Consider the following 12,462-nt stretch of genomic DNA (forward strand, 5'->3'; position numbering starts at 1 on the left):
GCAGCGAGGAGCGGGGAAGCTGCCAGGGAGCCTCGTTCCCGAACACGGTGCCTGTCTCCCTCCAGATGCCTTCGCGGGTGTTGGTACCCTGCTCAGCGTGGCCACCTGTGCCCATGTGGCCTCAGACCAGCGCTGCCGGGGATCCCCAGCCTCCCGTCCAGGGGCAGCTCAGGGTGGCCTGTACAAGCTCGCAGCCCGGCCAGGGACCCAGGGGTCCTGGACCCCTGCTCCCAGCGCCACCCCCCGCTGGCAGCCCAGCCCTGGCGCCCTCTCACCGGGTCTTGTCTTCCAGGCGGGGCTGGTTTCCGTTCTCCTACACCCGGGTTCTGGACAGCGACGGCAGCGACAGGTTGCACATGAGGTGAGCGTGCCGGCCCCGGCAGCTGGCCCTTCGCTCCACAGGGGCTCCTCTGCAGGCGGCCCTCGCTCTCTGCCCGCGGGGCTCAGTGTTTGAGGCGCCTGGGGGTGTGGGTGCAGGGTGCTTTGTGAGGGGGTCTGCAAGCCGCGGGGTCACCAGGTGCGAGGAGGGCTGGGCTCACTGGGGCTCACAGGCTTCAGGAATCCCTTCCTGCTGTCCTGCTGCCCCTTGGGGCCCCGTCCACCGGCTCAGGGAGGCCCTCTGGGGGGGTCCGAGGGAGGCGGGGCTGAGGTGGGGGGCCAGCCAGCGGGCCTGGGCGGCCTGGCCCCTAAGCACCACCCTCCCGCCTGGCAGCCTGCAGCAGGGGAAGAGCAGCAGCACGGGGAACCTTCTGGACAAGGAGGACCTGGCGCTCCCGCCCCCCGACTACGGCACGTCCTCCCGCGCCTTCCCCGCCCAGACGGCGGGCACCTTCAAGCAGAGGCCCTACAGCGTGGCTGTGCCTGCTTTCTCCCAGGTGAGGGCCACAGCGGGTGGGGGGGGTGTCCAGAAGGGGCTGCCAGCGGGCCCTGTGCAGGCTCAGGACTCTGGTGAAGGCACTGGCCTCCCCTCCAGCTGAGGTGTTGGCGGCCGTGACACCGCTCTGGGCCCCAGCTCTCGGGAGGACCCTTAGCATCCAGGAGCCCCTCCTCAAGGCTCTTGGGCTTCAGTGGTTGCGGGTCTGTGTGCCCCTGCACTTGAGACCTGTGATGTGGCCAGAACTTGTTAGTGTGCCTGGGCCTCCAGCGGCAGGCGGTCAAGGCCTAGATCCCAGGCTTAGGTCCCTGGGGGAGCCCCTGGAATGCATGCTGTTGGGCGTGAAGCCCAGGTGGGGCCGGGGTGTGAGTGTGGAAGGTACTGTTGCGATTCCCCGACAGCTCTGCCCAGGGAGGCTCCCAGGGTTGGAGGAGCCCAGGGCTTCTAGAACTTTCGGCTGCTGTGGCTGTGTTGGGAGCAGGGACCAGCAGTTTGTTCTAGGCGCCAGCTTGAGGATCAGCCCCCAGCAGCAGGGAGGAGGAGAAACGTTTCTGTAAGATTTGGGCAGCATGAGTGATCCACTTAGGATCTGGGCCAACGGAGGCTGTGGTGAGGGGTGCTACAGCTTCCTCGTGCTGAGCAGCCTCACCCCTGCCCTGCCACAAGGAGGGTATAACTGGCTGGGCGGGGGAGTTGCCCATGAGGAGCTCAGGCAGGCAGCAAACATGTAGTTTGAGATGAGGGGGTGAGAAGCGCCAGACCAGGGAGGTGTAGCTAAGGCCTTTGGACGGAACCTTCCAGTGGAGATGAGACTGGAGCTGGTCTCAGGGCGGCATCAGGGAGAGGCACGGCACCCGGGGGTCACCGGGCCAGCCTGCCCCATGGGGCCCCAGGACAGATGGCTGGGCCTGGGTGGTGTGGCCCCTGCTCCTCCCCCCTTCCCCGCTCTCCGGAGGTGGTTGTGCCCCAGGCCAGGCGGGCAGAGCTGTGGCGGCCGACCGGAGCCCGTCCATCAGCCCCACACCCGGGGCTCTGCCTCCGGGGGCCGCAGCACCTTCCCCAAGGCCGGAAGCCGTGACTGGGCTCTGGGGCTGCGGGAGCTGCTGGGCCCTGCGAGGCTGGCTCCGCCCCCCCATCACCCCCTCCCTGCATGTGGCACTGGTTCGGTCCCTGGGGCGGCCCGCTACCTGCCCTGAGACTTCCTACGTAGCCCCAACCTCACCTGCCTTGGCACTCCCGTCAGGCCCCTGCAGGTGCCCTCGGGCCCTGCCCGCTCACCACGGAGCCGTGTGTGGAAGGGGGTCGGCACGTGAGCCGTCTGTGCCCGCCCGTGAGCATGAGCTCATGGGATCCGTGAGCTGCTGCTGGCCAGACAAGATGCTCCCGCGAATTTGGGATGTCCCTTCTGTGCACGGAGGGGGGGCCCTCCATGCCCTCAGCTGCAGGCAGTACCTTGCCCCGCAGACCCCACTTCGCACCCAGAACCCCCAGCCTGACCTGTGTTCCCGTTCCTCCCCAGGGTCTAGATGACTACGGAGCGCGGGCTGTGAGCAGGTAAGGGGCTTTCACGCGTGTCCTTGGGCGCTGCGCGTGGGGGGCGCTGGCCCCCCTCACGGTCCCTCCAAGGTCCGCGGGGTCAGGCTGCAGACTGTGGAGGCCCCACTCGGGTCTCTCCGCCCCTCGCCTGTCTGAGCCATGGGGGCCGCAGGGCAGTAGCGCGCGGGTGTCGCCGAGTGCGTCGGGAGCCGCCTTCGTGCTCTCACCTGGTGGGGGGAGCCCAGCCTGGTCCTGTGCCCACACAGCCACCCGGCCCCCGGTCTTCCTGGAGGCCAGGCCCGCGTCGGCCGGCGGGGTGCGGCCTGCCCCTGGGCTCCTCTCCCCAGAACCGGCCCAGGCCGTCCCGTCCCCCTACCCGCCCCCGCCCTTCCCCCCGGCCCTGAGCCGCGGGCTGCGCTGCAGCAGGAGAGGCGTGCGGCTGGCAGTGTCCTGTGCTTCGTCCCACAGCGGCAGCGGCACGCTGGTGTCCACAGTGTGAGGACGCTGACCACGGGCGGCCGCCGCTCGGAAGAGTCCCCCATCTGTGTGGTCTCCATCGGTTCCCTCTGCTCTCGTCGGTTTGTTCTCGGGTTATTTTTCTTTCCCACCTGCCCTCTCCCCGCCTTTTGGTTGGTGACCCCAGACTCTGAGATCCTCAGGGTCCATGGTGCTGCCCCGTCTCTGCTCCCCGTGTTTACACGCCCCCGACCCCGTGTGCCCGCCGGGCAGGAGCCGCTGGCAGGGCGGCAGGGCAGGGTGGCCTCGCCTCTGCTCCGCGTCTGCCGTGTTCATGATGCACTGTCCCCTTTCAAAGGCTCACCACGAGCCAAGCCTCAAGTTTGAAGAAAAAGAAAAATCTTAAAAAAAAAAAAAAAAAAAAAAGAAAAAGAAAAAGAAAAAAAAAAGAAAAAAAAGCGAAGAAAAACAGGAAAAGGACTTTTTTTCCTGAAAAACAAAAACAGATCTGCATGGACTCTGGTGTCCGTACTGTTACTCCTGCATCTGACTCCCCCCAGCGGACGCTGCGATCCGCGTCAGGAAAGGGAGGTGCTGGGAGCTCGCCGCCCCGCGGGGGTCCGCAGAAGGGCTGCTGCCCAGCTCGGGGGGCCTCCTGAGGAAGCGGGGCGCTCCTGTGAGGGAGGCCACGGCCCCCGGCCCCACCCGGCCCAGCAGGCCGGGCCCCTGAGCGCTTCCTCTCCTCGGCCGCCGTCGGACAGTGGACAGAGACCGTGGCAAAGGTGCCACGCGTAGGGCGTGTGGCCTCCCCTGGCGCACGGGCAGGGCGGGGGCAGGCGCTGCCCGGCCACACTCGGACATTCCAAAGACCTCCAGAGACCATCCCCACCCCCACGTGTTCCGGAAATCGCTTCACAGCCTCTCGAGGGAGTCTCGGCCCCCAGGCTGCACCGGGCAGGGCGCAAGGCTGGCCCCGGGGAGGGCGGCTTTGGGCCTCGCCGGCCTGTGCCCGCCCCCCAGGGGAAGCGGGCGGCCTTGCCCCGTCCTCCCCCACACACTCTCGTCTTTTCGTGCGTCCTGGTGACCAGAAACAGACATGCTGGACTCAGTGGCTGCTGACATCGCCTCTTCACACCCCGGGTCTGGGAAGCGAGCGAGGGCACAGCCCCGCTCGGCCCTTCCCGCCGAGCAAGCCCCTGGGAAGCCGTGGATGCTCCTTCTTCTTCTGTGATTGAACAAGCCCCTCCGCCCGCTCTCCTGTGGACTAGTGCTCGTGAGAGAAGCCGCTCAAGACACATACAGACGTGTTTTCTACTTAAGGGAAAAACAAGCCAGGACGTGGACCCGCGTGAACGGCCTTCTGTGTTGGGTGTTCTCATTTTGCTAACAGATCTCAAATCCAGGGGATTCCGTGCTCAATGGATGAATGTAGACACAAAACTGCAAAACTTGTATGAAGATGTAAAGTGCTGAAAATATTTTTCCTGTTTCCTTTCCTTTTTTTTTTTTTTTAACTCTGAAGTGTGCCCTGTACCGCAGTTGTTTGAATAAAAGTTTTATTTATTGCATTGAGCTTGGTGTGGCTCCTCCTTCCGGGCCGCCGTGTGCACCGCGCCGCTTCAGCCAGCCGGCCTCCCCCAGAGCCACCGAGGCTCCGGCCTCTCGTGCCCCGGGCCTCCCGCCTGCCGGCTGCCCGTGGGACCGGCGCTGGCCCCCGCGGCCGCATCTCCTGCTCCCGGGAGGACGCTCCGGCCGCAGGTGTCTCCCCATGCCGCCCCCCAGGGGGACGCAGACCCCCTTCCCGCACTCGTCTACCCAACTGAGCCCTTGTGTTTCCTTGCAGCGCCGAGGTGGAAGTGGCCAGGTTCTGAGCCGCCCCTGACTAGTTAGTAAGTTGCCGGGTTCTCTCGTGCTGCCCAGCCTGCCTCCGCGGTAGCTCTGCGCACCCTGCTGGCCGGCAGGGACGGGGCCCGAGGGTCTGCTGAGCCTGCCTCTGCTCTGGGCTCCGGCCTTCCGCTTCCCCTTGGGTTGCTCCTCGGGCTCTGGGACTCCCCTGCTCTGTCTGGTAGCCTGTGGGCCTGACTGGCTGCTCCCGCTGTGCCCCGGCGCCCACAGCGCCTCCCCGCACCGCTGGCCGCGTCCGGCCCCGGCCCTCTGCTGGGTCTCTCTCTGCGGGGCGCTTCGGCCACAATCAGGGCGAAGCCAGGTGATCGGCGGAGAGGCCAGCTCTGGGCTCCTTTGGCTGGGGGTCCCCTTGGACCGCGTCTGCGGGTACCGGTGTGAGCCCAGCCTGGCCGGCTCCCTGGCTGGTGAGTACTGTGGCCCCCTCGGGGGCTGGGGAGACGGGGTGGGCCTTGGGCACGCCAGAGCAGGATCACGTGCCAGGGCGGGTGCACACGCGGCCCCGCTGCCCGCTCTTCCTCACCCCGCGCCTGCCCAGACACGGCGCCAGAAGGCTGCACCGGGCTCTCTAGAGCAGGCCTGTGCCGCCACGTGTGGGGCCCCCGCAGGCCTGCTACAGCCAATCCCGTGACCGCCCCTTCCTCTTGGCCCCGGGACAGCCAGCACTCTGGGCGCCCATGCCTCGGTCGGGGTGGCACTGCCACCCATCTGTCCCTGCCCCCGCCACCCCAGGATGCTGGCACCTGCGTCCTTTGTGGTGGATGGTGATCACAGGACCTCACTGGTCACCAGCGACGTGGTGTAGTGGCTGCTGCAACAGGCCCTGGACTCACTCGCCTTTCACTGTGTCTGAGCTGCAGCGTGAGGATCTTCTGGAAAGTTCTGGAGACCAGTGCTCCTGAAATTTGGGGACAGGGCAGAAATGCCTTCCCTGCTTCTTGATTTCTCTTCTTCCAGGACGCACTAAGAGCCCTGCATCTCCCACCCCCACCCCCACCGCGCTGCGCTACATACAGGCCAGGCAGTCCTGGCCCACTGGAGGCCAGTGTGGCCTCTGCCGGGGACCATGTCCCCAGGTGCAGGACAGGACCCCAGAGGCGCAGCGGGCATCAGCACAGCACCACCAGTCAGCTTCCCGGCCACAGAATCAGCCTGGCCCCAAGATTCCACTGGGGGTGGGGTGTCAAAAGCCCCCTGGGTTGGTCAAAGCACCTCGACCAAGTCCGACTGAGGTGTGGTCCTGGGGAAGCTGAGCAAGGACTCAATCCCAGGAGGGCCGACATCCTAAAGGTGTGGGAGCCACTTTTGTCTCAGGAGAAAGTTCAGGAGAAAGTGGAAGTCCATCCAGCTGCTCCCTGCTCGCTCTGCTCAGAATCCATCCGTAAGGAGCTATGGCTGTTCTCGGCTGACCTGGTTCTCGCTCGACAAGCGGATTCTGAACAATTACAGACGACTCCCTAAAGCGTCGGCGCCGCGCTTCCCGTGAGATTGGAACTGGGCTCCGGCACTCGGCCCTCTCGGGCTGGACAGTTCACAGGCAGGAGCCGAGGCTTGGGACCCCGCGATGCCCTGAGGGCATCCCCTGAAGGCGGCGCTGGATCTGCAGGGGGCTTCCCTGCCCGCTGAGGGCGGGAGCCTCTGCCCAGGGCAGGGGGCTGGGGGGGGGGGGTGGCCTGCACGACTCCTGACAGGAGCAAACCCTGCCTGGAGGCCTGCCGTGCCCGTGTTGGTGGTCTGCCATCAGGCGTCCACCCCTGGAGAGCACCCCGAGCGGTGACAGATGTCCCCGGGACCAGAGACTCTCATGGGCCTCGGGTCTGAATTTAGTCCTGTTTTGTCATGTTGGCATTGACCCACCCAGGGTTGCACCCACACCCTCCAGTTCCTTCACAGGCGGGAGGCGCCCCAGAGGCCCCACCCGTGGCGAGGGCTGGGCTGGGCGCGGCTGCAGGGCGCTTCCTCAGAGCTGGGGCGCTGATGGTGCGTGCTCTGCACCCGCCCTGTGGGGGAAGGAGAGGAGGAAAACGGGGCTCAGGGGCCGACGCCATCTCGGGGGGTGCTGTCTGGCTCTGCTGCCCGCCTCCAGCCCAGCTCAGGATGCGGTTCTGCCCCCAGCCCTTTCTGATGAGAGCGCGGGGGTGTCAGGGCAAGATGCGTGCTGCCCTGACCTGGCCTGGCCGCTCTGTACCCCCGGCCAGCGTCCCCCCCCGCCCCTCCCTCCGGCCTAGGGCCTGAGCTCCGTCCTCTGCTCAGGTCCCCAACTCCACATGAACAAACCTGCCCAAGTTCCAGCCCCCAGGATACCCGCCTTGACCCCAGCCAGGGACATTCAAGGCCCCGGAGCCTTCCTCCAGAACCAGAGTCCAGTCAAGGTGGCAGTCAGGACACGGGCCACCCCGTCTTGGGGGCAGATGTCACTCATCACATCTTGGCAGCAGACTTGGCCTTGGGAGTCTCTGGGTGGCCGCTGCTCCTCGCTGTCGAAGCTGAAGCTCGTTTGTACGCATCGGCCGGACAGATCACCAGAGCGCGTGGAGGAGCCTGAGGCCCCACTGGGGCTGCACGCGGGGGGTCGATGACTCGGGACAGTCACAAGCAGTGTGCCCACACGGGGCTCTCAGCCGCCACCCCGGAGACGGAGACTTCAACCAGCAAGAAGTCAGCTACTCTCTGTAACTCATCCTTTTAAAAATTCAGTCCAAAGCATCTCAGTTTTTTAGAAAACACAGGCGCCCCCGCCCCGCGGACACCGGCCCAGCTGCGCCAGAGGCGACTCCGGCCCCAGGTAACGGCCACAGGGCCGAGCGCTTCACCGGGAGTGCGGTCCTGTCCGTGCCGAGCCCTCCGTGTCCCACGTACCATCTGTGCCGTCATCCTGGGGCTGCCTGATGGCCCCCAGCCCGCTGTCTTGTGCTGTCCCTGCCCAGGCGGGCCCTCCCGAGCCTGCTGGGGACTCTGAGGAGCAGCTGCCCAGAGGGCCGGGCGCTGGCGTCCACTGTGCTCATCTTGTCCCATCTCCACCTCTTGTCTGGCGCGTCCGTTTGTCTGTCAGCTGTGGCCTCGGGTCACTGTCCCGGGTGACAGGTGGCTGAGCCCTCGTCCACCCCTGCTGGCCTCCTCGCTGCCAGTGTGCGTGCACCCCCATGTGTCGTGTCAGCGTGGGCCGGGCTGAGGGCCCGTGTCTGCACCCAGCCACCTCTGGGAGCCCGGGGCGCATGGGCCGGGTGTGTGTGAGCTGCTGGACTGTCCGTGTCTGTCGGTGGCATGTCTTTAAAACTGGGCCCCGCTGCTCTCGGGCAGAAGGGAGGATCGCCTTGGCCTTGTGGGGCGGCTCACGAAACCTGGATGTAGGCCCCTTCAGGACTGCCTCCGGTGGTGGCGAAGGAACCGGCTCCGCAGCCCCCCTGCCCCAGGAGGGCCGCGGGCCGCAGGTGGGGTGACCCCAGCAGCCAGCCAGCACGTTCCCTGGCTCCCCCTGGTGGCCTCCATCTCCAGCTGCTCCAAGCTCAGAGGCGGGGCCGTCGGGGTCCTGGCTGGTGCCATCGCAGGACTGGGGGCCCCCAGGGTGAAGGGCAGCCCAGGAAGGCACCACGACCTCCGGGTGCGCCCCCCACCCCGCACTAAAACCGGTTTTTCTCTCCTCTCCTCAGGAATCCCTTCACCAACATCCAGCTGAAGCCAACAGTGACCAACGACAGGTCCGCCCCCCTCCTCAGCTGATGGCCAAGTCCTGTTCTTCCCCCCCCCCCCCGCCAAGTCCTGTTCTTCCCCCCCACCACTGCCCACACACACAACCTCTTTTGTAACAACCTGCGGTCCCCGTTTAGAGATTCTCTCCTTCACCTGCCCGGTTCTGTGCCCACTTGAGTCTGGCCTGGGCTGGACCCCGGCTGTCTTCGGAGGTGGCCCCTGGGCCAGGGCCGGCGCTGGGAGCCGCAGTGGGGGGGCCGCGGGGCCAGCCCCGCAAGCAGCACCCACCCCGTGCAGGGAGGGGCGCCCCGCCAATTCGCAGCCCACAGGCCCACACCACCCACAGCTCCTACGTGTCTGGCCAATAAACAGGCTCTGCCACCCGTGCCCGCTTGTGCTCTGTTGCCCGAAGGGGTGGGAGGCCGGGGACAGAGGGATGGGGAGAGGCTGCCACCTTTCTTTGTAGGACAGATTTATTCTGAGCCCTCGACCTTGGCTCTGCTGGGCTCCACTCGCACTGGCAATGCTGGGGGCCCCTATGTCGCCCCAGCTCCCACCCAGAGCTGGCTACGGAGCCCCCAGCTCTCCTCCCTGCGCCACGGCTGCGATGGCCTGCGATGGCCTCCGCACCCCGGCTGCTTCATGACGGGATCCACACCGCCTGCTCTCTCTGGCTGAACTACACCCGTGGTGACCAGCCTTGGTGCCGGCCGTCCCCACTGAAAAGTCCCAGGCGCTGTCACCCCTCCCAGCCCTCGAAGGGGGGCTCTGGAGCCCTGATCTGCCCGAAGCCTGTCTGTATCCCCAGGACCAGAAGCAAAATGGGTCATGGATGGGGCAGGCAGGGACACGGGCCTCCGGTGCTGCAGAAGCTGGAGACGGCCCGGTGGGGTCGTGGAGCCCACGTTTGGGACGGACATGCACAGAAGCCCCGGCTCCTCAAAACCCGTCTTGCCTCACACTTACCCCGCCCCCCACCCCGTGCTCCAGAAAGGCGGCGAAGGAGCTTCGTGGGGGGCATGTCCGTGGGCCCCGCCTCAGTCTTACCTAGTCAGCCCCAACTACAGGACAGGAAGAGAGGGCTGTCCCCTGCTCTTTACCCCTGGGGAAAGGAGGGGCCCGAATCACGGTCCCCCTCCACGAGGGTGCAGCAAGGACAGCTGGCGGGCGGGTTGGTGGCGCCCTCTGCACCCCTACTGACGGCAGGTGGAAGGGACTGCTGTGCCCCCCCAGGCAGGGCTGGCAGCCGGGCTGCATCCCAGCACCACCCATGACCGCCCTGCCCTGGGCTGTGTGTGCAAACCCCAAAAGAAAACACACTTAGCACGAAGGCTTGTTTTCTTAGCTTGATTTCTTTTAAAAAACAAACAAAAAAACAAAATCATGGCACCAGCATCCGAAGCCTCAAACTAATGAAAACAAAAAACACAACCCAAAACAAGTCCCCTACCCCCACCCCCAAAGCAACAATAAACTTTACGTCTCTTTGGCAACAATAACTTAAAATCACCCCGCTTCCATTTGCTCAGACAACAGCAGTTACAAAAATACTCCCTGTGCTGCCCAGGCCCCCACGTCCCTCCCACCCGCGCCCCAACCCCGCAGGCAGGGCCCCAGTGCGGATTGTGGGGGCTGCAGGGCCAGCCGCCGGCACCTCTAGAACAGGTGTGGCCGGACAGCCCCCCCATCTTTCAGGCCGCCCGCCTTGGCCCGCCTGCCAGGCTGCAGCCGTGGACTCAGACAGGAGCCGCCCCAGGCAGCTGGGGAGGGACAGTTTGCGGGTCCAGCTGAGTCACTGGAGGGAAATACAGCCACAGACTCTGAGGTAAGGGTGGTAGGGGGACACACAAGCCCAGGGCAGGGCGGTCATGGGTTCTTGCGCTGAGCAAACCCCGAACCAGGGAGAAGGGGCGAAGGGGGCAGAGAGGCCGTCCCAGCGGGCCCATGTAATTCACCTCAGGAACCAGGAGGCGGGCATGCAAGGACCCCTGAGCCAAGAGCCGGTCCCCTGGCTTCAGAAGCCGAGCAGCCCGCTAGCAGAGTCGGGGGGGGCGGTTGGAGGGTGGGGGGCTGCTCGGGCCGGACGCCGGAGGGCACCCCCAGCAGCTAGCAACGGGCCCCCATGTCCGGGACAAACCCTGCCCCTCGGCAGCACGGCACTGGCTGGCGTGTGTGGCGGGCTGCTCCACCATCCGGGGCCGGAGGAGGCCCCTCGTCCCGCCCTGCTCCTCCCGGACGAGGCACGGAGGCGCTGGAAGCCGCTGACGACCACCAAGACCGAGGTCCCCGCTCTCAGTCACCATCCTCGCTGCTGCCTGCAGCCGGACCGGCAGGAGCTCCACGGATGCCCGCCCGGGCCTCAAGCCTCTTTACAGCTGCCCCCAGCACCTGCTACAGGGCCTGGCAAACAGGAGGCGCTGTGTGAGCGTCTGGAGAGGCTCCGGAGACTGGGGTTCCGAGAGGACCCTGCCCCAGGCCTCCCATCCGACCTCCGTCCTTGGCCTAGGGACCAATGACCGCCTGGGGTTGCCACCCCCGGGCCCCTTCACTGCAACGGGCCTGCCTACCTGCCTAGGTGGGAGCAGGGCCCTTTCCCTTCCCTTACATCACCGGGGGCTCAGCCCAAGTCAGTAAATGCCCTGGCCCTTCCCCAGAGGGACGGAGGTGGTCTGCGGACAGAGGGGTCTCGTTCCCTGGGTGGGCTTTCAGGGAAGGCTGGCGGGAATGCACGAACTTGTCAGGCACACGGCGGGGGGCAACCTGACAGGGCGAGCCCGCCTGGTCTGAGGCTGACGGAGGAATGGAGGCTGGAGGGCGGGGTGAGCTGGGCACCGTAGCCCCAGACACTGCGGCCTCCTGACAAGGCGATGTGCCAGGTCCGGGGTGAGGGGAGGGCAGCGGATGAAGCACATGAGCAGGGGCTGGGCAGGTCGCGGTGGGAGAGGCTGCAGGTTTGGGGGGCTGGGGTCAGGCAGAGAGCCCGGCCGGGGACACTCAGCGTCGCGCCGGGCGCCTCCAGAGAACAGAGAAAGGGGCAAGGTGGAATCCCACTGAGGCACCCAGAGGGGCGGGCCAGCCCCCCAGAAGGTCCAGAAGCGAGGCCGAGCGCCAAGGTGGCCAGGGCAGACAGGCCCGGGCCCGGCCCCACCTCTCCGAGCCTCAGTTTCCCCGCCTGAAAACTGAGCTTGTCCAGAGCCTCGGCCCCTAGCAGGTGACCTCCCGGCCGCCCCCTCCACTGTCCCGACTCCGTGCCCCCCGCCTCCAGCCCCGGCGCAGCCTCACCTCCCAGGGACCCGGCATCCGAGTCGGAGACGTGCGTAATGGAGAAGCGGGAGGCGGACGCGGGCGACACGGTGAAGCGCGAGAAGGGGCCGGGCGCGGTCTGCTTGGGGGACGCGGCGGGAGCGGGCCGGGCGGCCTCCGGGGCCGGCGTCGGCGGGCAGCCGTCGGCCCACGCGAACCCTCCGCCTGCAGGCCCGCCCCTCGGTCATTCGCGCGGCTCGGACGCTGGCCCGGCGGCCCCGCCCCCGCCCGTGACGTCACGCCACGCAGGCCCGCCCGCCCGGACGTCACGGCCCGCCCGGCGGCCCCGCCCCCGCCCGTGACGTCACGCCACGCAGGCCCGCCCGCCCGGCGGCCCCGCCCCCCGCCCGTGACGTCACGCCACGCAGACCCGCCCGCCCGGACGTCACGGCCCGCCCGGCGGCCCCGCCCCCGCCGCTCCCGGCGCCCGGCTCTCTGCTCACCCTCTTCCGCCGCCGAGTCGTCGGGGCAGCGGTCCGCCCGCCGCGGCCGGCCGGGGGCGCTGGGGGAGCGGGGGCCGCCCGCCGGGAACGCGGGGGGCGACTCCTTGGCGCCAGGGAAGGGCTCCCCGAGCTCCCGGGTGGGGCTTTCCTGGAGGGTCAGAGCGGCACGTGGCTCGGGGCGCCAGCAGCGGCCACGCCCACGGCCTCCCGTCCCGCGGGGGGGACCCTCCCCCCTGCAGAGCCCGGGGCCGCCGCGCA

At 67.2% G+C, this 12,462-nt stretch overlaps 2 protein-coding genes across 6 annotated transcripts in view; one reads left to right on the top strand and one right to left on the bottom strand.

Moving 5' to 3' along the window:
* Positions 1 to 8,844, top strand: part of BAIAP2 (BAR/IMD domain containing adaptor protein 2) — a 61,893-nt gene extending 53,049 nt beyond the window's left edge. For 2 of the 4 annotated variants that reach the window (XM_039226298.1, XM_039226301.1), the window contains 4 exons: positions 293 to 361; positions 713 to 875; positions 2,394 to 2,428; positions 8,419 to 8,844. In XM_039226298.1, coding sequence (XP_039082229.1) covers positions 293 to 361; positions 713 to 875; positions 2,394 to 2,428; positions 8,419 to 8,488 — 337 coding nt within the window. In that variant the 3' untranslated portion in view covers positions 8,489 to 8,844. Of the gene's footprint in view, positions 1 to 292; positions 362 to 712; positions 876 to 2,393; positions 2,429 to 2,878; positions 3,287 to 4,709; positions 4,756 to 8,418 lie in introns of those variants that run through there. The other 2 variants (XM_039226300.1, XM_039226299.1) reach the window with 2 other exon arrangements.
* Positions 8,845 to 10,061: 1,217 nt separating this feature from the next.
* AATK (apoptosis associated tyrosine kinase) overlaps positions 10,062 to 12,462 on the bottom strand; it is a 29,795-nt gene continuing 27,394 nt past the window's right edge. For both annotated transcript variants that reach the window (XM_039226524.1, XM_039226525.1), the window contains 3 exons: positions 12,205 to 12,352; positions 11,741 to 11,926; positions 10,062 to 10,858 (listed from right to left, as the gene is read on the bottom strand). In XM_039226524.1, the coding sequence (XP_039082455.1) occupies positions 10,818 to 10,858; positions 11,741 to 11,926; positions 12,205 to 12,352 (375 nt within the window). In that variant the 3' untranslated portion in view covers positions 10,062 to 10,817. The remainder of the gene's footprint in view (positions 10,859 to 11,740; positions 11,927 to 12,204; positions 12,353 to 12,462) is intronic.

This window comes from Hyaena hyaena, unplaced genomic scaffold (assembly GCF_003009895.1).
Source record: "Hyaena hyaena isolate Hyena2069 unplaced genomic scaffold, ASM300989v1 scaffold_21, whole genome shotgun sequence".
NCBI classification, from domain to species: Eukaryota; Metazoa; Chordata; class Mammalia; order Carnivora; family Hyaenidae; genus Hyaena; species Hyaena hyaena.